The sequence below is a fragment of the Vicugna pacos genome, chromosome 12, assembly GCF_048564905.1.
Source record: "Vicugna pacos chromosome 12, VicPac4, whole genome shotgun sequence".
NCBI classification, from domain to species: Eukaryota; Metazoa; Chordata; class Mammalia; order Artiodactyla; family Camelidae; genus Vicugna; species Vicugna pacos.
This window is the reverse complement of record NC_132998.1, coordinates 35,068,524-35,086,364: the sequence shown is the minus strand read 5'-3', so window position 1 is coordinate 35,086,364 and position 17,841 is coordinate 35,068,524. Positions and strand designations below refer to the sequence as shown.

At 33.2% G+C, this 17,841-nt stretch overlaps 1 protein-coding gene across 3 annotated transcripts in view; it reads left to right on the top strand.

Moving 5' to 3' along the window:
- The window catches only part of METAP2 (methionyl aminopeptidase 2), a 29,459-nt gene extending 13,098 nt beyond the window's left edge, over positions 1–16,361 (top strand). For all 3 annotated transcript variants that reach the window (XM_072973209.1, XM_006197912.4, XM_006197911.4), the window contains 8 exons: positions 516–618; positions 8,773–8,934; positions 9,701–9,882; positions 10,877–10,971; positions 11,231–11,327; positions 14,244–14,347; positions 14,885–15,000; positions 15,665–16,361. In XM_072973209.1, the coding sequence (XP_072829310.1) occupies positions 516–618; positions 8,773–8,934; positions 9,701–9,882; positions 10,877–10,971; positions 11,231–11,327; positions 14,244–14,347; positions 14,885–15,000; positions 15,665–15,917 (1,112 nt within the window). In that variant the 3' untranslated portion in view covers positions 15,918–16,361. The remainder of the gene's footprint in view (positions 1–515; positions 619–8,772; positions 8,935–9,700; positions 9,883–10,876; positions 10,972–11,230; positions 11,328–14,243; positions 14,348–14,884; positions 15,001–15,664) is intronic.
- Positions 16,362–17,841: the final 1,480 nt, after the last annotated feature.

Genomic DNA, 17,841 nt, shown 5'->3' with positions numbered 1-17,841 from the left:
TTTTTTGAAGTATCTGGAAATTTGTTTATGGCTACCTAAAAGTCTTTTAGCACTGGATGTGTATACATTTTAACTTTACATCCAATCTACCCTTGAAATAAGTTTTTTACCTACTTTATTAATACATAATAGCTTTATATTTTTACTTTATTGCTATAGAATTTATTTTTGTTGTTGTTGCTTCTTTGATTTTTACATGTGAAAGCCAGCCTCTACATGCTGTTTCGTTTCCAGTATAGTAAATGAAGACAAAAACATTAGAAGTGTACTTTCTGCCAAGACATATACTATTTAAATACATAATGGAATTCTGAGGAGTTGAGTATTTTTATTCCCAAGCAGAGGAGGTGGCTAGCATGATGATGTATCTTCTGTTTTTAACTGTAAAGTGATAGCAAGGAGGTTCCTTGAAATTAGGGCATATAATAACCATTAGGAACTGAGAAAAATAGTAATGATAACTGCTTGATTTTATTTTTAACTACGGAAGCTAATGCTTTATTTGTATCTCACAGCAAAAGTTCAAACAGACCCTCCCTCAGTTCCAATATGTGACCTGTATCCTAATGGTGTATTTCCCAAAGGACAAGAATGCGAGTACCCACCCACACAAGATGGGTAAGGATAATAAAATAACTTCCAGTTTGACTTTTGAAAGTTGTAGTTTAGCAATAAAGCAGATATGATTTTTCTTAGAACTTTGTTCTAGTACCTTAATAAACAGCTTGTGAATTTGTTACAGAGAAAATACAGTAGAAGCCCTCTTATCCAAAATGATTGGGGGGGAACTTACAGCTCAGTGGCAGAGTGTATGCCTAGCATGCACAAAGTCCTGGGTTCAAGCCCCAGTACCTCCACTACATAAATAGATTAATAAACCAAAATGATTGGGACCAGTAGTAGTTGATTCATCAAAAAAGTATGTTAAAGTGGGGATCACACACACAAAAATCTTTACTGATAAAAGTTAACTTGAAACAAATGTTTGTTTCTCATTATTCTTGATATTTGAGCATGGATTTGCATTGGACTCCACTTTTTTCCCCTCCATGCACTGTATCCATAATGCATTGTCTATTAGTCTATTGCATTTTGAGTTTCTGTGACGAGCGAGAACTAAGTAATCTGAGTGCTGATCCCTACAGCTTTACATTTTTTTTTCCTGAAATTGTTCATAGTTTCGTTTGACAGTAGTATTTTTTGATGACATGCCTTTGTTGAGACTTCACTGAGTAGTCAGTTTAGTTTTCATAGAAACAATTCTTTTTATGTAATATATAATTAAATTACATAATTACAATAGCAAGTACAAATGACTTATACAAATCACCTGATGCTTGGAAGTATTCTGAATGGATATATTTCATCTGGTCGACAGACATAGTGGCATTATATAGATTTTAGTTAAAAAGTGTGGAAACTGGGACCAAACTATCCGCATTGGATCCCAGTTGTAACACTTACTAGCTTTGTGACTTGGGCAAGTAATTTATCTTGTCTATGCTTTCATTTCCTCATCTATAAAATGGGTACTTCATAGTGTTATTGTGAAGAATAATATATGTAAAGCGTTTTAAAGTAGTGACACACATAGTAAGCATTAAGTGTTAGCTGCTGTTACTATTCAGAACAGGAACCTGTTAACCACTGATATTCAGAATACAGTGGATAGTAGTATGATTTACAGAGGGAATAAAGAGCATTGGTTAATCCAGTGGTTGCAGTAGTTGGTTAAGAAAGCTTCTACTGTAGCATTGTTTCGTTGACCTATAAAGACATCATTGTTTTTCTTTAAGTTTGGAAAGGAACATGATGTTATATTTTATGGCCTGGGCATCTTTTCTTTTGGTTTGAATACATCAGTCACTATCCCTATCTTAAAACATCTATTTTTAGAATGTCACAGACATGTAATTTCACATTAATTACATAAATTTTCATAGTACATATGATGTGATCACACTTACTTTTAATATAATATTTTTAATTTTTTTTTTTTTGCTTGTTTCTTCTTCCTTCCCTCCCTTCCAGACCCATGTAACCACCTAGCAGGTAGCCTTCCATATTTTTCTATGCTCATGTATGTGTACATCTATGTCTGTTTATATGAGGAGAGTGTTAGTCATTATTTGTTCCACAAAAATGGAATCATAGGCACACTTTCCTCCTCCACCTTGCTTTTCTCATTCAGGACTATGTATCCCTCTAAGTCAATCAGAATAGCTGTTATTCTTTTGAGTGGCTGTGCAACATTCCATGGTGTGAATATACCATACTTTATGCCACCATTTTCTAGTTGAAGAGCATTCGTTTTGCCTCCAATTTCTTTTGCCATATAAATCATTTGCAATAAGCATCTCTAAGTATATACATATATGTGTTACATACATATGTGTGTGTATATATATAGAGATATATATATCTCCTTATGTGCTGGCAGTTTTATTATGTGATAGTTTTTCAGGAGCACGATTGCTGAATCAAAGAATATATTAATACTTCATGATTCCCATATTGCTAGTGATTTTGAGCATATTTTGATTGTTGGCTTTTTTTTTTTAAAGCTCTTCCAGAAGTTTAAAGATTTTAAATACAGTATATGTTCATGCTTTGTACTTCTGGGTTCCTAGCAGTCTCTTCTGTTTTCTTGAACTCTATTTTGTGTTTTATTATATCTTTAATTGGTCTAGAATTTGTGTATAAGGTTGGGGGTGCTGATTTTATTTTCTTTCAAATGGATAGTCAGTTGTGCTGGAATTGTTTATTAAATAATTCATTCTGTTTAATTGAATGACCACGTCTACCATATACTATTCTCATGTAATTGAACTATTCTCTTATATAATGGAACCAGTTTCTGTATTATTCTGTTTCACTTACCTGTTTGTCTGTTTCTATGCTAATACTACTTTGATTTGATATCAGAAACTTTATAGTACCTTTTGATAATTAGATAAAGCAAGTCTTGATCCTCTGTCATACACACACAACCGAAAACAGTTCTTTACTTTTCTTAGCTATTTTTAGTCCTAACACATATCCACAGAAGAATGCCCTTAGAATTCTGATAGGAATTGCATTGTATTTATTTGTTTCAGAAAATTGACAGTTGTATCACATTGTCTTATCCATTACTCTAATTTTTTTTTTTTTAATGTAGGTCCTGTCCCTTTTTTGTTGAATTTATTCTTAAGTGTTTTATGGTTTTGCTACTGATGTAAATGAGATATTTTTATTCCTATTTTCATTTCTGTATGTTTATTGCTAAAGTCAAAGAAAGCCATTGATATCCTTTACATATTAACAGATTGTTAATATTTTTAAAAACACGAGTATGGTGGAATATTTGAAGTAATATTTAATATAAGAAAAAATAATTGAGATTTTATAAATCTTAGAAACTACCCCTCCCTTTTTTCTGTCATTTTTTGTTGCAAATTAAACATTGAATAGGTAGGATAACTTCAGTTTTTGAAACAATAGAGGAAAAAATTATGTATTATAACTTTGGGGTAATACTTTTCTTAAATATTGAAAATAGTGTTGTATGCTCTCCTGGAGAATTGCAAAAGAAATGAAGATATTTTGATTGTTTATTCTTTCATAAATCTCGATATATTTTTGGCATTCATATAATCAGTTTTGTCTATTTGTAAATAGAGTCAATATTCTTACAGATTTGGTAAAGTATTAAGTATAGTTTTGTATCTTGCTTTCCTTGTCTTTTTAATAAACTTATTGAAAATTGCATGAATTGTCACAAAGAGCTCACCTGTGTAACTACCACCCAGGTTGAGTGCATTATTTTTAACTTTTCATTTTGAAATAATTTCATACTTAACAGAAGTAATCCCATAATGTGAAAATAGTTCAGAAAACTCCTGCATACCTTTCTCAGATTCTCTTTAACATTTTTCACACATTTTATTATTCTCAATCAATGGAATATGTTATTTATATTATGTATAATATACACATAACACTCCATTTTGTCCTTATAAGATAGAAAGATAGAAGACAAATGTGGGAAAATGTTACATTGATGTATCTGTACACATACTATTTTTCTGAACTGTTTGACAATAGTGCATCTTTGGATGGAATACTAGATGAGTAGCTATTGTGTTCTTTTCAGGGTTGTCATGTCTGAAGTCACAGTATGTCAGTTTTTATCACTTGGATAAGGTTATTATCTAGTTTCTCTAGTGTATCATTACTGTTTTTCCTCTTGTAATTAGTAATTTGTGGGAAATTACCTTAAGAATGTAAATATCTTTCTTTAGGAACATCTTCCTGATGTATAGAAATCCATGATCTTTGTCTGAATCAGTTTTTGCTAGGATGGTTATTGCCCTTTAAGAAATTAAACATTCTATATGTGTTTTTTGTATCATTAAAATTCTCTGAAACCAATTTTTAATGGCTGTAATGCTGTTCTGTTTCGTATCTAGCATAATTTTTAGTTATTTCCCTAGTTTTGAACATTTATAGTGTTTTCAGTTTTTTATCATTAGAAAAAATTCTGTGATGAATATCTTAATATATTAATTGGATCTGATTTTTCTTTTATTCTAGATCTCTAGAAGTAGAATAAAGAATTATTTTGAAATTCTTGATATCTATAAATTTTGTAGGGAGTTTTTTGGAACAGTTGTTAATTTTATAAGTAATACATATTAGGAAATACAGATGAACAAAAAGAAGAAAATAAATTTTTCCTTAATTCTGCCTGTGAATTAAAACCACTGTTAACATATTGTTTTTCTATCTCTAAAGCCTCTCTTATACATGTGTATTATACATTTCTGGGACTGTTTTTCAAGATAGAACTATACTGCAAACAGCTTTATAATCCTTTTTTAAATTTGTTTTCATGTTAGTAAAGAAACCAACAGTACTTCTAATGGCTGAATAATTTGCACATCTGTGTGCATACCATAATTTATTTGTCCAGTCTTATTGGACATACAACTGTTTATTTCTAGTTGTTTGCTGTTATAAGTAATGCTGAGATAAATATCTTTTTTGTTTCCAACATAGTTCTATAGTGAAAAATTCCAAACAAATAGAAAGATTGAAAAGTAGTATAATGAACTCACTACCTAAATTGAATAGTTCTTAACATTTTGCCATATCTACTCAATCTCTGTATGTATGTGTTTTTGTTATTGTTGATTTTCTTTTCTTTTCTTCTTTTTTTTTTTTTAAGCTGGGCCATTTAAAAATGTCTTATTTATTTTGAGTCCTCACTTCTAAAAATTTCAAGCATCTCCTCAGAATTTCTCAGTATCATGTAAATACCTAGTTAGATTTAGAATATTTTTCCTCTTTGTCCCTGGAACACTTTTTAGTTCATATATTGCGTATAATTAGAATCCCCACTTTCTTCTCTTCCATTGCACTGACTTAGAAGAGACAACGTAGTTTAGAAAGACTCATTCTGGAATTTCTCCAGTTGTTTTCCTTGTGGTGTCATTGAACTTTTTTCTCTATTCCTGTATTTTCTGTAAACTGAAATTACTTATAAAAGCTTAGATTAAATTTAGATTAAACATATTTGATGGGGATGTATCATAAGTGATATTGTGTATTTCATATTGTATCACAGTCTATTTAATCAGATATAATGTGAGATTGTTTTATTAGTTTTACTGTATTTGATCACTTGGTTCATGTGGTGACAGCCAGCTGTTTCTTTTTTAAAGGCACTTTGTTCTTTTTGCAGTTTCCAAGTGATCTGTGGGGTACCTTTGGTACTGTTGGAATATCCTTTTTTTCAACAACTTTTTACTTAATTATTTTAATATCCATTGATGATTCTTGCTTTATTGGTTATTTCACAGGGACAACAAAATGGTGAATTTCTTATTCTGTCATTCCTTCTACATTTTTTAGCTGACATCATTCTATAAGAAGAATTTTCCTTTACTGGCTGAACATCAACTAGTTTTTTTCTTATTGGCAGAGTTAAAACATGCTTTCTTTTTCTCTTTAAGACCAGGTTTCAGTGTTCCATATCTGCATACATTCTTAATTATTTCTGGGCTAAAGATAAGCATTTTAAATGGTTTTTGTTAATGTGGCATGTAATGCTTTTAAGAATGCAAATATAATTACTTTTAAGTTACCCATACAATGAGTTCACAAATGTTTGTGACTGTTAGAAATTAATAATCTTATACATTTGTTTGTATCTTTTGATTTTACTTACATTTTTCTGCTTTTAATATATCTACTAGTAAAAATGAAATATTAAAAGGAGTCAAAAATATCAGAGGTTTGAAGAATTTACATACGCTATAAACAACTTTCTTTACAGATTCTATTTCAGGCAGTTGTTCTGATAATTTTGTTTTACAGACATTTTTCTAAAAAAGCATATCTGACTTGACTCAGTTTAATTAATTGCCTTTTGGAATAATTGTTATGACCAGACTGGCTTTTTCATCTTACCTTATTAATTTATATGTTTTTGTTGAATAGACTGACTGTCTTAAAAATCAAATTTAGGAAAAGGGAGAGACTCCTTCGTTATATTCTTTGTCTTTCTTTTGGGCCTGGAATTATAATTATAGATTCTGGCAATAGATTTCTCGAATATTACTAATGACTTTCAACTTGAACTCAGGACTTAGCAAAATAATTTCTTTAATCCAATTTTTGATTGATAGTTCTTTACTAACTACAGAACATTCTATAATCTTTTGAAAAAATCCACTGCTTATTAAGAGTCAGCCAGTCAATCATGCAACCTTCAGAAATGTAAGGTATTCATGTGAGAGCTGTTGAATTCAGTATTGGGGATTTGTTGTACTATGTTCTGGTTCTGCAATGAAATAGCATTTGAAATTTAATTATACTTACGTTTTAACATATAGGAAGTGGATATGAAGGATCTGAGGGTTGTTTGAGGAGAAGAAATGGAAATTAATATTGACCAATTCCATTTTCACAGTCCTACAATGCATGACATCCATCAAGTTCTCTGTGGACATAGTCTTTTTATCTTTCCACTCTAGAGTAAAAACTCGTATTTTTACTTTTCACAAGATCTTTGACTTTTAAAGTAGAGAGTGCTTCAACCTTTATTGTCAGGTATGGCTGTAATATATGTGCCAGAGTTATGGCCCATGTGAAAGATGAGGAATTGTGACATATACTGTTTAAAGATTGATCTGAGAATAAAGCCGGTACTCTTGTACCCCAAAATGGTTTACTCTTAGAGCATTTTGGTTCCTGGTTTCCAGGAAAGATTTTTGGATTTGTAGGAGAGAGACAGCTAGAGTTACAGCTAGAGGTTAGGAGATTATGGCTTGCCTGTCCCAGCATGGAGTGAGCAGCTATAAGTATATACTGCAGCTGAAAAAGATTGAGTCACATTGTGAAAATATACTTTTTAAAGGATCTTATCCTCCTGCCTTCTATTCTGAGTGTGTTTGAATACTTTGATTAGAAATTGCCTCTTAGTTTTTTTTACTATTCCTGTACAAGTAATTGATACACATTTAAGTATTTAAGGAGTTTAAAATTGACCTTAAATTGATGGTACTGTAATATTTCAGTTATCTGATAACATCAGTAGATAGATCCAAAATACATTTGCAAACAGTAGACAAGCCAAAGAAGCCTCTGTGACTCTTAATACCGCCAATTTCACATAGGACGGCTCCTTTGGGCCTTTATAACAACTTTATAGCATTGGAGGTAGTAGATGTTGATGCTGCTGTAGTAGAAAGTCATCATGAACTTGACAGTGACACAGAAAAACTCAGAAAGCATTTTGGGTCATTAACTTAGGAAGCTGTAGTTTAGAGCAGTTGGGTAAACTTTTCTGTAAAGTCCCTTACAGTAAATATTTCAGGTCTTGAGTGTTAATTCAGTTCTGCTGTTGGAGCATGAAAATAGCTATAGACAGTATGTAAATGATTGGGCATCTGTTGCAGTAAAATTTTATTTACAAAACAAGTGTTAGGCTGGATTTGCCTGCACACCAGTTTGCTGGCCACTAGCTTTGAGGCAGTTAGTAATTTATTGAAGGCATCACTTTTATACCAAGTATGATTTATACCTCAGTGATCACTGATTTGTGAGCTCTGTATTCAGTATTGCTTAAGAATCTGTGAAAGTTATAACTTAAAAAAAAAAGATTTTCACTTGAAAACAGTTACTGTTTTTGAAATGTACTGCATAAAAAGGGAGTGAGTTGATCTTCTCATTTCCAGATACTGAATATAAAAATCTGTTACACTTGGAAATTTTAAAATATAAAAACTCTAGTATATAAACAATAAGAAAAATCTTGGAAAAGCACGTAATAGTTTTGAGGAAGGTGTATGCAGATTGCCAGGTCAAGTCTTTGGATTATTACTTGCTAATTTTTGTTGCATTCTTTTGAGGTTTCTTAAAATTTATGTTACCGCAAGTGGAAGGATGACTTTTTTCTCCCTTCTGCTTCATTTCTAGGACTCTTTTCTGACTTTGCTGGTTTTCTCCTTTTGTCTTATTTTGTGTGGCAGGGTATTAGTCCCTCTGACTATGAACGAAATCTCACTTGAGGATATTTTTTCCTTAGTCTTACAAACGGTTTAACTTGATTGCTTGCTTGACTGCAAATGTGTGGGTACTTGTATTTCAGAATCTTTGCTGACTTTTAATAAAAGAAACAACATGTAATTTTTGTCTAAAATATCTTAGTATATTTTTATCTCTTTGCTTTTATGCTTATTTTGCTGTTTCTTAAGTGACTAATGCTATACTATGCATACTATAAAGGCGAACAGCTGCTTGGAGAACTACAAGTGAAGAAAAGAAAGCATTAGATCAAGCTAGTGAAGAAATTTGGAACGATTTTCGAGAAGCTGCAGAAGCACATCGACAAGTTAGAAAATACGTTATGAGCTGGATCAAGCCTGGGATGACAATGATAGAAATCTGGTAAAAGGAATGTGTTTTTATAAGAACATGATAGAAAAAAATTTTTTGGAGCTAACTCTTCAGTTGTAATGTTTGGCTTTTATTACTACTTTGCCAAAAAACTTGAAGTGAAGCTTTTAGTAATACTTTCTAAATTCTTGTAATCTCAGTGTAATGAGGAAACCATAAGAGGACATTTACACCTCATCCAATCCATCCTATTTTGTTCTCATGTACACTCAAATGTGCAAATGTACACATTACTTGGTTCTTATTTTCTATCTGGAAATCTGTTATTTTGCTGTCCAACAATTCATATTAAATGAATGATTCTGGGACACAAAACATTTATAATGCACTGAAGAAACCAATAAAAGAAATTATTTCTTCAATTTTCCCCTTGAGAAATAATTAGCTATAAAAAGCAACTTAATTCTCTGATTCCAAGAACTTTCAAAACATGCAGCATTGAGAAAATAAATTGTGATCAGCATTTCAATTAGTCTTAGTCAAGAATCTTACTTCCTAGTAAACTAATTTGAAAGTGGATCGTGTGGTTCTGTTTCTTCAGATTTCTAGTGGAATTAAATTCTTTTTTATCTTTTAAAAATGAACTGGCTATTGTTTTTGTAGCATCACAGAACTGTTATTTATTCATATCCACAAGGTGCTTATATCACTCCCAAAAAGTAATTTAAGAGTTTTAGTAAACTTTCTGGACTTGATGAGCTGTAAGGTATATAAATAAGGGTAAGAATGTGAAAGTAAACACGTTTTTTTTTTTAAGTGAAAAGTTGGAAGACTGTTCACGAAAGCTAATAAAAGAGAATGGATTAAATGCAGGCCTGGCATTTCCCACTGGATGTTCTCTGAATAATTGTGCTGCCCATTATACTCCCAATGCTGGTGATACAACAGTATTACAATATGATGACATCTGTAAGATAGACTTTGGAACACATATAAGTGGTAAGTTTTTAGAAATAATTCCCACTCTACTCTTCCTGATCTCTAGTCTCGTCTCTGTTGGATGGGGCTATAGATACTAACTCTCAACATTTTCTTCCTGATGCCTCACTTTTTAGTAGAACTTTGTTGAGGCAGATGTTAAGGTTTACGGTAAAGCATACTTACTAAATGGAGTCTAATGAAAACTGTTGGGTAATTGAGGTTTATTACCTGTTGTATCAAGGCATGAAAAATAGATTTTTTTTTTTGCTTTTTAAAAAAATTCTTTTAACTTTCTTTGGGGGAGGGGTTGACTAGATTTAATTAATTAATTGAGGTACTGGTGATTGAACACAGAACCTTATGCATGCTAAGCGTGCACTCTACCATTGAGCTATGTATCCTCCCCCCGAAAAATAGAATCTTACATCTTCATGCAGATCATTGCTTCAAACATTTTTTATTTGTATAATAACAAATATTTACTTAGAACCTTTGAGTTTACCAATCTTTATATAACTGTTAGCTTTTCTGAATTCTCTCCCAAACCCTGTTAGATAAGTACCTTTTAATCTCACTTAACACACGAGAAAGCAAAGCTTCAGCTACTTACCTGAAGTTTTACCAAATTGGAGAAGCTAGATTGACTGATAGTGTTCTGTAGACCTATACATTTTCTCTGCCTGCTTTGCTGTTTCTTATTTCCCCAGGCTTTTCTCCCTTTGATTTGTGTCTGTTTTTATTTTTGCATAACTGCCTGGGTTAATAATGAATTGGTGCTATTTTGAAATAATGTATACTAACCCTGGAATTAATTTTTCATTCCAGAGCCTTTGTATAAGTTATTTACAGTTTTTTCCCCTTCAGTTGTGAATGTTGTCTTGGTATTTGCAGTGCTGCCTTCAACTGAGCCTGTCATTTTATTTTTCTGTTAACTAGCAAGGTTAATTAATAGAGTAGATGCTGTAAAGTTAGATAAATTGACTAGCTAATAAAGAAGAATTTTCTTTTTCAGGTAGAATTATTGACTGTGCTTTTACTGTCACTTTTAATCCCAAATATGATACATTATTAAAAGCTGTAAAAGATGCCACTAACACTGGAATAAAGGTACGTGAACCGTAAGCACCATTTCATTCAACACATTTTGAGCACTTTATAGCCTGTTTAAAGTCTGGGCTATGTAAGACTGGCTCACCATCCTTAGGATTTTAAGTAGGTAATTATAATAACAAAGGCTTTTATGGAGGAAGTTATAATGTGCAAAGCAGCTTTTCTGCTTATCCCTTATTTTATCCCTTAAGATAAGAAGTTAAGTTGCGGTTATATTTTGCACTTTGAACAAGAGTGTACCTGATTCTGTTTTTAGTGTGCTGGAATTGATGTCCGTCTTTGTGATGTTGGTGAGGCCATCCAAGAAGTTATGGAGTCCTATGAAGTTGAAATAGATGGGAAGACCTATCAAGGTGTGTTCTCTAAAAGTACAACTTACTTTGAAATATGTGTGACTTCGGCAAAATTAATTTTGCAAGATAGTATAAAGTGTTTTTTTTTTTTTTTTTGAGTCAGCTGCTTCATCTTTATCTCTTGGGAATTGGGAATATAAAGAGAAAACAGGAGAAATGACCTGTTCATGGTAGGAATTCTGTGGTCACTACCTGGGAACTGTTGTTAAACTACTCTGGTACTGTTGAGAAGACAACCTGAGGAGTTACCCCAGAGTGGCCAAAATGTAGGCTGGATTTTCTGTGACTAGGCTCAAACAGAAGCCAGAGGCTTTTCATTAATGACTCCCCATTGTTTTCTTTTCTTTTTTCTTTTTCTTTTTTTTTAAGTTGAATTTAAAATTTAGAGGCCAGTTAATTCCTTGTGTGTTTTTCCTATAATCGTTATTCCTTTTGCTGCCTAGTCTTTCCCAGCCAGTGTCTTAGGTACGCAGCTCCAGATTCACCTGTACTTTCTGGTCCTGTCAATCCAGCCTTTCTCCAACTCCCATGATCTATCTGATCACTCTCTAGCTGCCGTCCTCCTTCCTAATCTGTCCTCGTTGCTCTCTGTAACTCTTGCCTTAAAACCTTTCTTGCAGAATATTTCCTGCATTTCTTTAACCAGAACCTGACTCCCCTTTATGATCCTTTGAGTGGAGACTTCTCATGCTTCCTTGTTCCTCAGTAAATTTACATCGTGCAGCACTTTGCATTCCTCTATTGACACTTGCAGACTGTGGTGCTCTGCCACCTGCTCAGTGGTTCTTCCTCTGACACCTAACAGTGCCTGTCCTTGTTGCTCTCTTACAGATCCTTAAATCTATGAACATCTGTAGAAATCACAAATTCTTAAGACCCCTCGCCCTTGGATGGAGATGTTATGGGATAATGAAGAAAACATGCTTTGGGGTTAGGCAGGTCTATATTTGAGCTTAGAAAAATTCTATAACCTCTAAGAACCTAAATTTCTTTGACTTCAGGATTCATGATATCTTGTTTTGTTTTGTTTTTGAGAAATGTAAATTTTGTGACAATGCCTGGAATTTATTAGTATTTAACAAATATTTGTTGTTTCCCACTCCCAGTTTTGGGATTGGTGCCACAACAAGTAATACTTGTTCAGGTACCTCTCAAGTCAACTTTCCCTTCTATTTTCTCTGAATTGTGCACCTTTGGTTGGCATGTGGTCTGCCTTTCAAGGTATATTAGGTGACAGTTTGACATGAGGTTTAGTCACCACATAACAAGTCTAGCCTGCAGTGTTGGAATCCGTAATATGTGCCTTTTTACCTCTTCCACTAAGCCAGTGCAACATCTTAGGTTTTATTCTTTTATACCCATTATTGTATTTATCAGGGTTCTTAGTTGAGGGTCACAGAATTCATTTTTACTGGTTTAAACAGAGGGTATGGACAAACAATGACATTGGGAAGATGAAGAAATAAATAGTCTATAGGTTGAACTTTAAGAAGCAGTTCCCCAAAACCGCATAAAAGAACTGAGCTGTCAAGGGAGTGGTTTTATTTACCTTGATCAAGAGGCTATAGAATTGGAAAATTACCTTTAAAGCTGTTGGATCCAAAATTAGCCTACCACTGACCACAGTCTGTATACTGCGTAAATGGCTATCCCTGAGCCCTGCTTCTTCTGTGTAACTTGGTTATATACGTTAGGTTGGTATGGCTAAGAAAGTTTTTAATTTGAATTTGTTTTTGATTGGCCTGTGCCATCAGTTTGCCAGCTCTTAGAGAAATAATGATTGCTGAATTTCAAAATAAATTTAGCTTATCATTTATATAAGAAGGAAGATTTTTTTGAAGAGCTGGTTGAGTTTTTTTTTGCTGTGCCACCTGCTAAATTTGTAATATGCTTGTCATTGTTTCATTGTTACAGGTTTGAAAAGAACCTTACTACCTAATTTTGCCCTTGAAGAAAGGTAGCTCTTATTGAGAATCTGTAGAACTAGATTTTTTTAACTTTTATTGTGAAATATAATAAAATACACACAACATAAAACTTCAAAAAAAAATTCAACTAAACAATTGTAAAAGCTGTGTAGCCTCACTCCTTTAGAAATAGAATATTACCAGCATTATAGAAGCCCCTCAGTTCTATATACCCCTTCTCAGTTACAGCCGCCGTCTTCTCATAAACCAACCTTGAGTACTGAAGTATTTGTATTTTGCTTTTCTTTGTCTTTATCATCTAATTATGCATTCCTAAACAATAGTATAATTATACTTTATTTTGAACTCTGTGTGTGTGTGTTGCACAGTATGTATATAATTGTGCCTTCTTTTGCTCATTTTTTTCTTCAGGTTTTATTTCAGTTCAGTTTATCCCTAGCTTTTTGTTTTTATTGTTGAGTAAATGTTCCATTGTGAGAATATACTCACAATTTGTTCATTCTATCATTGATCAGGACCTTGGGATTGTGTAGATTTTCTTTTTTAGCATTTGAAATGTTGATGTAATAATATAATGTAACATTTCATAATCCTATTATTTTGACACAGAATCTTCATTTTCACGTTCTTTTGGTCCATAATCATAAAAGTACATTTTTCCATGTTTGTAGTGATTGTGTACATGACATTTTATGACTATATTTTTATTAACAATACCTCCCTAGATGAGACCCCCATTATGTCCTCAGCACATAGTTTATTCTTTTTCCATCATCTCCCCTTACTCCTAAGTTTCAGTCAATAACATTGCAATAAGTATCTTGGTATCCCATCAGTTTTCCAATTTGTATTTAAGTATCTTAATGTGAGATTAATAGAGCCATATCTGATTTTGAAATCAACGCTTAAATTGTGTACTAAAAGGCCAAGATAACCTGTCTGCGCTTTTAGAGACCCTGAATAACTTTTTTTTTCCCTATTATTACAGTGAAACCAATTCGTAATTTAAATGGACATTCAATTGGGCCATATAGAATACATGCTGGGAAGACAGTGCCCATTGTGAAAGGAGGAGAGGCAACAAGAATGGAGGTGTGTATGCCCTTAATTTACACTGTTCCTCTGTGAAGCATTTTGACTTTTTCTCCAAACTAAAGTTAGTGACAGTTGAGTATATAGTACATTGAGCAAAATTAACTTCCCATCCATGCGTACCCCAACAGGAATTGGGCTGTGTGAGTGTGCAGATTGTGTCTGGTTGGACTGGGGCCCAATCAGTTGTGGAAGTGGGGTATATGAAAGTTTATTCAATACTTGGGAAATATTGAGCATTACATAGGGAAATATTGAGCATTACATAGGTTCTTGTCTCTTTAGTAGGGCACGGAATGTCATAGTGAACAAAACAAAATTCCCTATGTAAAGCCTAATTTTAATAGGATGACAGACTGACTAGAAAGTGCTAAGAAGATAAAGCAGGAGAAGTTGGATAAGGACTGCCAGGCGATATTTTATGTTGTTGTTGTTGTTTTACATGAAGTGAGGAATACCTCAGCCTGAAGTTAAGAGATGGGAATTTTGATAGTTCTGAATTTTTCTTCTCTCCTCCAACCCTTATGTATGTTTTAGGAAGGAGAAGTGTATGCCATTGAAACCTTTGGTAGCACAGGAAAAGGTGTTGTTCATGATGATATGGAATGTTCACATTACATGAAAAATTTTGATGTTGGACATGTGCCAATAAGGTGAGAGACTTTTTTTTATATAACTGGTGAATTTCTCTTCCCAGTTAATAGCATTTTAAAAAATTTGACAGGCATCCACAGTGGTATATTAATAAATGCACGTTTCTGTAGCCCAGCAATAGTTCAGTGGATTTCTATAATTCATCAAAAAAAAATTGGCCTGTTAAAAATTTTAACTGAGATGAGAATAAGTATTCTCTTCATATCTAGTTTCCAGTAATCATAAATTCAGAGATTATCATTTTGCTGGCATTCTTAGGTTTTTGTTGTTAATACTTTCCCATTGGTAAACTTTATGTTTTTATTTACTTTTTTTCCCCTAAGTTTTTGGAGATGGTTGAAACATCTTTACGTGCAGGTCTTTCACTTTGATGCACAAAAAGGGAAATTCCCACCATTATACTACTACTGAGTCTGTACTTAGAATTTAAAACACACACGTGCATAGACATAAGATAGCCTTTAGTTGGTCTCCTGTTCAGCTGCCATCTGTAATTGTGTGTGAGTTGGTAACCCATTCTGATTTTTGAATGTTGAAGGAGGCAACAAAAAAGTGTTTTGAACTGTAATTATTGAGTCATAACTTCCGTTTGAGTTTTCCTTAATGGAGGAAATGAGTTGGTAACTTTTTGCCAACTATTAATTTTGGATTTTTTCCTCTTAGGCTTCCAAGAACGAAACACTTGTTAAATGTCATCAATGAAAACTTTGGCACCCTTGCCTTCTGCCGCAGATGGCTGGATCGCTTGGGAGAAAGTAAATACTTGATGGCTCTGAAGAATCTGTGTGACTTGGGCATTGTAGATCCATATCCACCGTTATGTGACATTAAAGGATCATATACAGCACAGTTTGAACATACCATACTTTTGCGTCCAACATGTAAAGAAGTTGTCAGCAGAGGAGATGACTATTAAATTTAGTCCAAAGCCACCGCAACATCTTTTATTTTCTAAGCTTTGTTGGAGTACATTATACCAGAATTAATTTGCAACATGTTGTCTGTTTTAACAGTGGACCTATGTAATACTTTTATCCATGTTTAAAAAGGAAGGAATTTGATCAAAGGCAAACCATTTAACGTAATTAACCAAGGAAAAAGCTTTCCGGACTTTCAAATGTTAACTGTTTTCCCTCTTTCTAGGAAATGCTATAAAGCTTCAATTAGTTAGGGATGACTTACACGTTTTGTTTCAAACATCTGAGAGATGCTTTTCAGATATTTATATTGCCATATTCTTAATTGAATGCTTTGAATGACTACGTCCGACTCTGCACCTATACCCTCTGGTATTGCTTTTTAACTTTCCTGGAATCCATTTTCTAAAAAAATAAAGACATTTTCAGATCTGAGAGCTATACTTCAATGTCTGTGGTTATAATTCTGCACAAGAAATAGTTTAGCTTAATGTAGGGAAAAGTAGAGCCTTTTTTCTGGATTGTAAACCTTCACACCGAAACTTTTCTGCTGACATAGTGGCTAAAACAAGATCTACACATGTGTATACTCTTCATAAACTAATATACAGCTTTAGGAATATTTTGCCTTGCCTTTCATTTTCTCCCTGATCCTGGAAAGATCTAATCAAAACATGACTTAGTAGGAACATTGTACCAGCTTAAAACCTTGGTTTAGTAAGATCTCAACATTTAGATCCTTTGTCCAGTGGTAGTATTTATCAAGAAATGTATTCAGCTTACTCATTAAACCATAAGGGCATTTAAAACTACAAAAACAGGAGAACTTATGTTTAGATCTTGTTCTAGTTAGAAAATTTAAATTGAATTATAGGCTTTTCCATTACTGAATCACATTCTCTAACACCCTGCCCCTGGACTAACTTGGATTCATAACATTGATGATGTTTTCAGGACCTGAGGTTACAGTGATGCTTGTTACAGCAGCTAAGTGCTTAAGTTGAATGTAAGATGCGTAATACTTTGAACTGAGCCCCACAACCAATTCTTGAACAGATTGCTTGAATTTTGTGTAAATGTTTTGTTGGGAATGTTCCCACATAGTTTCAAAATTGTTATGTATCAGGGTAAAGCCTTAATTTGTATATGCTTTAGCACAATAAGATTGCCTTTGGGATGCTGTTTAGTTTGTCGTTTGTTCTAACATTTTTCTCATAGGAAGAGAAACCTGACTTCTGTACTAAATCATTTATTATACATTAAAAAGCTGCTCTTTCAGATTAGAGCTATAAATGAATGTTATTTTGTAGGGTTAAACTAGTTTTTAGCTACATGAGCCATGTTTATTATGGTGCTAATGGTCAATAGCTACCTTTGAATAATTTCTCCATTTCCTGTGATGATGTGCTAGTGGCAGAGCCCACCAGTTCATGCCTGGACACATTACAGGGCTTGGACCCTCCAGCTAGCTCTTTTTGGGTTTTGAGTCCATACCTTTTTGGTGTGCTTTGGTGGGAGGTGTAAAGTGTATTGATTTCTAAACCCAAGAATTTTAGAATTGACCATGAGGCAACAAGAATTTTGGAGCTTTTAAGACATTTTTAGCAATAGTGATCTCAGACCAAGTATGAGCTCCAAGCTCGCTTCCCAAGTAACTGTTGCGAACAGTGGCATCACTGCATGCCTCTGGAAGGGATATTCTTCTAAGTAGGGAAGCTGTTACTTAAGAAAAAAATTGTATTACCTGCTAGCCATGTATCTCTTGAAATCAGTTTGTTATGTTTACAATGATGTACCTTATTGGTAACATAGTTTGATGTTTAACAATAGTGCCTTTAGTAAATTATTTTACAATCAAAACACGTTGTTTTTTGTTAGATCATCTTAGCAGAATGTACAAGTCCACACTGAGGTGAACTGTAA